The sequence below is a fragment of the Phaenicophaeus curvirostris genome, chromosome 4, assembly GCF_032191515.1.
Source record: "Phaenicophaeus curvirostris isolate KB17595 chromosome 4, BPBGC_Pcur_1.0, whole genome shotgun sequence".
NCBI classification, from domain to species: Eukaryota; Metazoa; Chordata; class Aves; order Cuculiformes; family Cuculidae; genus Phaenicophaeus; species Phaenicophaeus curvirostris.
This window is the reverse complement of record NC_091395.1, coordinates 14821342-14831168: the sequence shown is the minus strand read 5'-3', so window position 1 is coordinate 14831168 and position 9827 is coordinate 14821342. Positions and strand designations below refer to the sequence as shown.

Sequence of the window (9827 nt, the reverse complement as noted above, 5' to 3'; positions counted from 1 at the left end):
CATGTTTCTCCCCCAAAAGCTGGTGTCCACCACCCTGTGTTTTGTTCCTGTAGATCAATTCGGCGGTCTTTGAATCAATGCTCTCCACTAATGAGTTATTGCTATTTATTTTCAAATAGAAACTAAATCTACCAGCAAATATTTTGTCATCACAGAGATACTAAATGCACAGAATCAAGCCTGTAAGCTTCTGAATGAGAACGGTTGGGTTTAAATCAGGGGTTTCTAGTTCCTAGAAGGAAATATAACACTACAAACTTTTGCTGAGATTGAACAGGAGACAATACTACAGAGTGGAGGAAGAATTTCTATTTTTGGCTACACCCTTAAGGCAGCAGAGGAAGCGAATGTCATGGCTGCAGCGAGCGCTAATGAGCAGAGATACAATATTAATTGCACTAAGTGTAACATACTGAGCAATCTATCAACTTGTATTTTATTAGCAGCTGTAGCTTAGATACTTCCGACTAACACCTTTGTCTGAATTGGCTACTTCAGCTTTGTTGGTGGCAAGTAGAGGAATTACGCCACGGCTTCCTACGCTCTGTGCTGTGCAGGCCGTGCGGTTTTCAGCTATGCCAGCCGCTGTAGCACTGCTTTTGGCATTGCAGGGCTTCAGATAATTGTATTCTTCCTACTGCTTGAGGGGCTGACCCAGTTGTACTCGGCTTGCACCAGCACAAAGCTGTTCTCCCGGATCTTTCGGAAGTGCATCACCTCCCCATTTTCTCTGACAGCGATGACGTTGGGGTCCGGCTCGCTGAAGGAGACCTCTGTCCGCTTGTGGCAATGCTGGGCACAGACACAGCGCACAGCAGCTGCCAGGGCCAGGCCCAGGGCAACAGTGCAGACCAGAAGGATGCCAAGTTGGGCTGCTAGGAGTCGGGTCCCTCTGCCAGGGTCTTCTGCTTTCTCAGGAACGGCAGATTCAGGAGCTGGTCTAGTCGTCCATGGCAAGGTATTCCCACCTGCCTCCTCCTTCTCACCCCTGGTGCCTTCCTCCTCTGGCTGCAGCTCCAGCTTTCTTTCTGCCATTTGCCTTGAAGCTGATGACAAATTGCTGGCAGCAGCAGCATCACCAAACGAGGCTGTTGTCACAGTAGCGTCACCCAGGTGAGTGTGTACGTGTGGGGCAGAAGGAGACGCTGTCACATGCGGGGAGGCTTTCGAGACAGCCCTGCTCTCGGTACTGGCCTTTTAAAGCAAAAACATGATGAGATGTGCAGTGAGGAAAGTGAAAGAAGGCTGACTACATTCTCACTACTCACTTTGCCACAGCAAACTTCAGCTCTGTATTTCTGACACCCGGGTGTCCCCCTGACCTTGGAATAACCCTGCTCTATCCCCTGGTTATTCTGTAGCTTTTAGGAAAAGATGCAGATTCAACACCCTCTGTCCATATTCAACATTGCCAGGGGAGGGACAGGACACTGGGAGTTGGTCCTGGGGGAAGAAGGCAGAGCAAGTTGAAGGGGCAGAGGTGAAAGTCATTGTTGGAAAGGAAGGTCACTGCTTTGCCTAAGTAAAGGTCTGCAGCTCCCATGGTGGTTGTATTTTTCACAGGCATCTCTGTCACAAAAAAACGCTACTTACTGAACAGTTTCCACCTTGAGTGATGCCAGGATCATACTGAAAGGACTGGCATTATCTTCCTGGTCAAACTTCATATTTAGGGTCACACTGGACCCGCTAGTGTTCAGTATCACCCCTCTGAGGCTGTGGATTGAAATGTGGAATGGAGGGACCCGGGAGATTTGGGATGGCCTCTCCATCAGTGGGTTTGGGGCAGTCCCAAACAACCTGTGAACTCTACCCAAAGCCTGTTTTGCTTTCTCAGTCTAACAGTCAGTTTGAAACATGGTGCCTCTCAGTGTTGCTTAACCACCCATTTTAATGGGAATGACTGTTTTTGTGCATTCCTATTTCTAAAGCCTCTGCCTGGTGCCATGCACCTTATTTTATCCACCACAAAATGACAGCCGCTTTATGCCAGTTCTGCAGCCCAGGCTTTGCTGCAGGCATCATCCAAGACTAACTGTGAAACAGTCATACAATTTAGGAGGCCCCCAATGGGTTTTTCCATTCCCACTGTGTACCTGAGCCCACATCCAAAACCTGTAAAATGTACTGGAGTTTTATTTTGGCTCCACTCAGATTTGGATCTGGCCCTCAGTAGCAGGCACCTCTCCAGCCTGTCCAGCCCAGCAGGCTTTTTCACACATCCATTAATTACAACAGAGAAACTCTCACCCTCTCCCATCATTAGTGATTTCTAAAGCTTGCTGAGAAGACAGCATGATGGGAGCACAAAGCTGAGGTAGGAGCCCTGGCAAGCTGTGAAGCAAAGCAGGGGAGAGCCAGAGCATCCTTTGTGGAAGAGGTGGTTTCTGAGGGTGCTAGTAAAATACAGTCGTAAATAGAAGACTTTCGGTGGTTAAACTGTTAACTGTAAAGTATCTGGCTGGCAAAGTTAGTATTTTGTGTGTATGGATCACTTGCCCTCGACATGCGAACACCGTACTGTAGGGATATAATGCAGGATTTAGGACTTTGGGATAGAAAGTGGAATTGTCTTGCATGTCCCTGCCCTATCTCACCTCATTTCTCCTCTGTTTTTGTACTACTCTCCTTTTCTTGCCTAATTTCTCAATATTTTTTATGTCATTATGCTCTTCTGTTCTTGCCTTGCTAAATAACTCTTCATTTCCCTTGGTTATCATCTTTTGTCATTTCTCCACTTCACTCCATGGCTATGCCAGATGCCCACGTTACATGTCTCTACTTATTCTCCATCCCCCAATCCTTCCTAAATACTTCTACTTCATTCTCTGCTGTACAGACCCTTCCTCTTAGATTTTCTGTGAGATTACTTCTCTTCCTCCTGTGGCATCCTGCAACCCAGATCTAGTTCTTTATTCTCCTTGTATTTTTCTTCTCTCCTTCCCCTGCACATTGGACTTCCCTAGCTAAATCTGTACCTTGTGTCTCTAAGCTAACTGCTTTCCAACTTCTCCATTACTTCCCATCTGAGCGCCCTCCTCTCTTCTCCACAGCCGTGATGTTCTCTTTTCTCTCCCTCCTTTTGCTCTCCCAAGGCTGCAGTCCTTTCACAGCTTTCTGAGTTTCCTCTCCTGAGGTGTCACTGCTTTGCGAAAGGGACTCCCACCCACTCATCCCCTCTGCCAGCTCCTGTTCTTCCAGCCGCCCTGTGAGTTCACCCCCACCTGTGGCTAGCCCCACTTAATTCCCAGTTAAAGTAAAAACCTTAAAACTCTTAACAGTCTCAATGCAGTTTTAGTCAATTATGAGACCTATGTGGGCTGCTTGGTGCTGTGATGCAGTAGAGAGGTTTTATCCTTATCTCCTCTTAGACCTTTCTGTCTTTGGAGAAGACCTTCTCCCTGTCCTCACTGCTTACCTGTCTGTCTTCTTTACACATCAAACACGAGCGTGGGGTGGCAGTGACGGCGATGCTTCCTGTTCTAAGATATGGACAAAGGAAAGGCAGGGTTAGTAAGTGAGACTTGTTGCTGTGGCTCCTGTGGGAATTTCCCATGCCTTTTATGACAAAATGACTCGGCTGCTGGATGAGGGAAAGGCTGTGGATGTGGTCTTCCTGGACGTCAGTAAAGCCTTTGACACAGTTTCTCACAGCATTCTGCTTAGGAAACTGTCAGCCTCTGGCCTGGACAGGCGCACACTCTCCTGGGTGGAAAACTGGTTGGATGGCCGGGCCCAGAGAGTGGTGGGAAATGGTGTGAAATCCAGCTGGAGGCCAGTGACAAGTGGGGTTCCCCAGGGCTCAGTGCTGGGTCCAGCCCTGTTCAATGTCTTCATCAATGACCTGGATGAAGGCATCGAGTGCAACCTTAGCAAGTTTGCGGATGACACTAAGCTGGGTGGAAGTGTCAATCTGCTGGAGGGTAGGGAGGCTCTGCAAAGGGATCTGAACAGGCTGGACCGCTGGGCAGAGTCCAATGGCATGAGGTTTAACAAGGCCAAATGCCGGGTCCTGCACTTGGGGCACAACAACCCTGTGCAGTGCTACAGACTAGGAGAAGTCTGTCTAGAAAGCTGCCTGGAGGAGAGGGACCTGGGGGTGTTGGTTGACAGCGACTGAACATGAGCCAGCAGTGGCCCAGGTGGCCAAGAAGGCCAATGGCATCTTGGCTTGTATCAGAAACGGCGTGACCAGCAGGTCCAGGGAGGTTATTCTCCCTCTGTACTCGGCACTGGTGAGACCGCTCCTCGAATCCTGTGTTCAGTTCTGGGCCCCTCACCACAAGAAGGATGTTGAGACTCTGGAGTGAGTCCAGAGAAGAGCAACAAAGCTGGTGAGGGGGCTGGAGAACAGGCCTTATGAGGAGCGGCTGAGAGAGCTGGGGTTGTTTAGCCTGGAGAAGAGGAGGCTGAGGGGAGATCTCATTGCTCTCTACAACTACCTGAAAGGAGGTTGTGGAGAGGAGGGTGCTGGCCTCTTCACCCAAGTGACAGGGGACAGGACAAGAGGGAATGGCCTCAAGCTCCGCCAGGGGAGGTTTAGGCTGGACATTAGGAAAAAATTTTTCACAGAAAGGGTCATTGGGCACTGGCAGAGGCTGCCCAGGGAGGTGGTTGATTCACCTTCCCTGGAGGTGTTTAAGGCACGGGTGGACGAGGTGCTAAGGGGCATGGTTTAGTGTTTGATAGGAATGGTTGGACTCGATGATCCAGTGGGTCTCTTCCAACCTGGTTATTCTATGATTCTATGAGTGTGTCATATGCAATCTCCAAAGGATTGTTTCTCAAAATTTCGGCAGGCTAACACGCTCTTGCCGCAGACACCTTCCTACATGGATCCTCATTCATCTGCAGGGAAAACAGTATTTTCCTTCCACAGTAGGGCTGGAGAAATAGCTCTTCCCACCATCTAGTTTACCTGTTGGAGGTGTTGTAGCTGTTGTAGCTGGAGGCGTTGTCCTGGGAGAGAAAACCTCGCAAGGCGTCAACTGTGCTGGGGTCTTGGGTGGGGAGGGACATCTCCAGCGCCTGGCTGCTGGACCCACTGTTTCTGTCGGACACAGCTCGTGAAGGCCGGGCCAGCTGCTTTGGCTCAGCAATGGGATGGACGTCTGACTTGACATCGAAACCTGACTCCAGTGCCAGCGTTGCCGTGATGCCGGTGGCACTGGCAGGCAGTGCTGGGGTGTGCGGTGGAGAGCTGGTGGCAGCCACGAGAGAGGTGGGACCTTGTCCAGCATGGAGACAAAACAAGAAGCAAGGAGAGAGGAGTAGAAGTCTATTGTTTTCAGTCTGTTTATTTTAAATCCCACTTTGTGCTAATGTTTCCTAGGAAGACTCATAATAGAGGCTTTTCTTTTTTTTTCATTTTCACGTCACCTAATTTTAAGTGGGAACTCAGATGGAAAGTAAAGCAGCAAAGGCTGCTGCCTAAATTATGGTCAAGTAAAACAATTAAAACTCAGTCTTGGTGCCATGCCAAAATGCTGAGAAACAGATCTGATTTGGGTATAAGTAAATTCTTGGAGCAGTTCACTGAACGAAGGCAGCATAAATACAACTAAAAGCATACCTGGAGGGCAAGAGTCACATCAAGAGACAAATGTATTCCTTTATTTAGACAGCATTGCTAATTGTACTGTCTTGTCCTCAGGAGCTGAGATTTTAGGTGAAGTATATTCTATTTTAGTGTTTCCATTGAAATCAGAAGATCTGGCAACCCTGTTTATCTTGTTGGTAACCTCCTTGGAACTGGCTCCATTACCCCAAAAGCTGGCCTATGCCCTCACTTCAAGGAGTTCAGCACAACCATTGCTGATCTCCCCAGCAACCATGGGAGTTAAATGGGTCCCTCCAGCTTGTTTGGGTCACTGGTGTTCACCGCTTGCCTGGAATAAGCTGTAAAACTACTCTACAGGAAGCATCCAGTAAGAAACCTGTACCTTTGTTCACCATACCTGTGGGGTTTGGGTCAGCTGGTCCCTGTGAGGGTGCAGGGGATACAGGGTCAGGGTTCTTGCCGCTGCCAGCAAGCATTTTGTTTTGCCCTTGCTGAGCCACGATAGCAGATTCAATCTTTGCCCAGTACACAAAGTATGACTGGACTACAGAGATGCTGTTAAAACATAATTAGGCAAGAATTTACTGGCTCTATAACATCAATAAAACATCTGACTGTTTAGCTAATCACAAAGACTGCTTTAATCTGAAGACAAAAATGATGCAAAAGTATTTTAAAGAATTAGCCTATCACACAAATAAAAGATGCCAGGTCCTGTAAGAAAGACATGGGGTGAAGAATCACCAGTCATAATTAAAATCAGCCAAAAAATGTGTGGGAACTTAAATTAAAAAAAAAAAAAAAAGCTATTATATTCACTGTGTTGATAGAAGCACATTTGGAAAACTTGGACTAGCTCTTCTCATAATCTTCTGTAGGCAGGGAAACAACATTGGTATTTATTAATTAAAATGACTCAATGTAACTTGTACAAACAGCAGAATAGGTAAGAAAAAAAAAGTCTCTCTTCTTATCCCTCTGATTCTGAGCCTGCCTAACCCTCTACTTTTGTCAGATGCCAAAACTGCATTGTCCAACCTTTCACTGCTCACCCAGAGTGTTGTATTTAAGCTGGAGATTTTGGGAGAATTTCAGCTCAGATTGCTCAGCTGTTTCTGAGAATTAACTAAGTGGAAAACAACCTGGATCATCTGTGCCAGATGACTCTCGTAAGGCATTTTTAAGCCTAACAAAGAGTTTTCCCAGATGCCGTGTTAGGGAGAAAAGGGAGAGGCCATCAGAAATCAGCTGGGAGGGTCAAAAGCCAGAGGCCATAGGAAGCATCAGAGCACATAGCTAGGAATAGGCGTTGTTGCATGTTGTTTGGGTTAGATTTATTCAGTTGCTTGAGTTTTACATTGTTTTAGTAGTATTGCTTGGTCTAAAACAATGGGCAAAAATTGGAAATGCCAAGGGGCAATATTTCTTTTTCAATGTATCTGTGTGAATCACAATGAGATGCACAAGCCACGGCACTCACCAGGATGCTTATGTTTTGGGGAGCAGCCAAGGATCTGGCCAAGCAGCTTCTAAATGGTTTTGTAAAGTCAAAACATAACAAGTTAGTTTCTTCCAAAATAAAAAGTCAGTTAGAAGATGTTTCATTTCATTCCGAATCAGAACCAAAATACTTGGACATCTTGGGACTTCAGTGAAAAATAGAGATGCCTAGTTTTGAGCCAGTACTCACTCTCTCTTCCTGCTGTGACTAACTCTCTTTACTTTTAACTTTTTTTAAAAACTACTCATTTCTAGCCTTTTTTTTAATAAAAAAGCAGTAATATTCAAGATCATCCTGTAGGCAGGGAAGTCCTATGTGCTGAGTTATTTAGAAAGACAGGCAACATCATCACAATTCTCTCTCCATGCCTTAATATTTCTATTTCCTAAGTATTTAGGCTATCATTTTCCAATGTATTTATTCTGAGAAAATAGTGACCATGTAAATAAAAAGCAGCAGATGTAAATGGTGATTTATGTACCAGCTGGGATACTGTTGCAGAGTTTGATAAGTATTTAGCCATATAGGGTTCAAGATACATAAGTCACTGTGCTGGACAAGTACAATGCAAAAATATAGCCAAGCCTTTAACTGAGAAGATGCAAATTCTGGTTAGGAACCAGCATGTTCTTACAAAAACTTGATGTCTCCAATGGGTTGATCTGGTGCTTTCCATACAAAGGACAGGTTTCTCTTCAGTGACTTGTCCGAGTGGGTGACAGTGTCACTGTCTTCAAAACAAGTCAGCAGCTTGGAACCAGGAGGGATGAAGACAAAAGTGCCAGCGATTTCATCGTTAGACACTTTGCGGGCTTGAAGCAAAAACCCCATAAAATCCCGGGTGCTTCTCACTGTCACTGCAAGGCAAAACACAGGATGTGAAGGAGTTTGTCTTGTTATGAGGTGAATTATTTGCAATGGAGTTTCTAGTGGAAGCACTGATGCTATCACTTGAGCTTAGTTATCATGTATTTTTCAGATGCAGGAATAAGAAGCTGTCCCTTACCTGGAACTTTGTCACCTGGGAGGTAGAAGGACATGTTGGTGTGGACAGTAACGTAGTTGTTGCTGGGGCTGTGCAGCTGTGCTCTCAGGTGCCTGGGCATCATGTCAGTGCAGGCAGAAAGGCTCGCGCCATGCGAGAAGGCAGCCACGCGGGAGACCAAGCACAGGGTTGTGCATGCCCAGCCAACAACGGTGATGTGGGCTCTGCTGCCGTCCTCCATCCTACAGTGGAAAACAACGGTCAGGATCAGCTTCAGCAGCTTGTGAGCCTGTCTGGCACCTTTGAATTAGCTGAGGTCCAGAGCTGCCCTTCTCACAGCCTTTACATGAAGGAGAATAAAGGATCTCTGTGGCACATGGAGCCACTTTGGTAATCCACACCGTTTTGCAGTGTATTGTTGAGGCTGGGGGATGCAGGCCCTGCCAGAGGATGCATTTCTCATGAAGCCACCTGTGGAGGGTGTGGTCAGGGAAGATTTTCCCCCAAAAGTCTTGTAGCATTTCTGAGGAGAAGGCTCTGTACAACCATGTTCAGCACTCTCCACTATTTCCATCCTAAATTCACAAGGTGATCAATGGGGGGAAACATCTGCCCTTAAACCTGCAGAGCTGGTGCGCAGTGCAGAGCCTCTCCATGCCTTCCAGCACAGAGACGTGCCCCTGCAGGGACAGCGTGGGGCTGCCCTTGTCCTGCCCTGCAGAAGCACGAGGCACCTTTTAGCAGCCCACATCTTGCAGCTCAGAGCTGCTGGGCTGCTTGCGACCACCAGATCTGTCCCTGGCTGCCCAGCAGCATTTCAGCTTGTCCTCATCAATCAGGGCTCACTGTTGCTGATGAGACAGCAGCGATGCTGTGTTTGAGGTCAGCGTTGGAAACCTCAGATAAACATGCAGCCGTTCTGGCTAATGCAGAGATTTCTCCTTACTCCCCAATTTTTAATGCAAAAAAAAGTATTTCTTTCTCAATGCAGTAGAAGTTTAATATTTGGTATGCTGTGTCTAATACCTCTCAGTTTTGGTGCCTAGCACAAAACGTATTTCCAGATTACCTGGAGTATTTTGTAATTCTGATTTTTCAGAATGTACTTTTGAAAGTGAAGCTGAAGGGCAAGCCCGCAGTATTTATTGAGTGATAACAGATATCATAAAGCAGACAGTCCTTCTTTTAATGCAGCTCTTTCTAATATTTTCTTTTCAACATGCAGCTTATCCTGACTTAAATTTCATTATGCTTAGTCAATAAGTAGATGTAAATAAACCAGAGGGAACCAGAGGCTGAGGAGGTTTAGCTTACACTTCCACCTCTTGCACTTCTGAAACTTCCCATCTGACTCTTTAAACACCACTGCACATGAAACGGTTTGTGCCCAGCCCGAAGCAAAGAGCAGATGGATGCAGTTTAACCTTCCGCAGCTGAGCATCATTCCACTGCACCCAGTTACAGGCCAGAAGATGCTTGCAGGAGTCACAGGAGCCTTCGCTAAATATCCCAACCCCTGCCTCCTCCTCGTGGAGTCACCCTCCCCACCAGGAACACCGACACCTCCCTTGCTGGATGTGATTTCTCATGGAAGCTCAGGAAAGTATTCCTGTACAGCAGCAGCTGTTTTCCTTGGGCATTTCCCAGGCTGTGCCATCGTTTGCCATCATTTGCCATCCCTTGTTTGGCCGCCCCCCTGCGCCCCTCAGCACCCAGGCGTGGGGAGCGTGGGTTGCCCAGGCTGGGGCTGCCAGTGCCACCACCGCTTACCTCGGGACACG

At 47.1% G+C, this 9827-nt stretch overlaps 1 protein-coding gene across 1 annotated transcript; it reads right to left on the bottom strand.

Annotated features, from left to right (window-relative positions):
• Positions 1-587: 587 nt before the first annotated feature.
• On the bottom strand, positions 588-8287 carry REELD1 (reeler domain containing 1). The gene is made up of 6 exons (XM_069854855.1): positions 8068-8287; positions 7696-7918; positions 5958-6115; positions 4919-5228; positions 3419-3473; positions 588-1194 (listed from the first exon to the last, which is right to left on the bottom strand). Exons 1-6 carry the CDS (start codon positions 8285-8287, stop codon positions 616-618), a joined length of 1545 nt encoding a protein of 514 aa, XP_069710956.1. The 3' UTR covers positions 588-615.
• Between the last annotated feature and the right edge of the window lie 1540 nt (positions 8288-9827).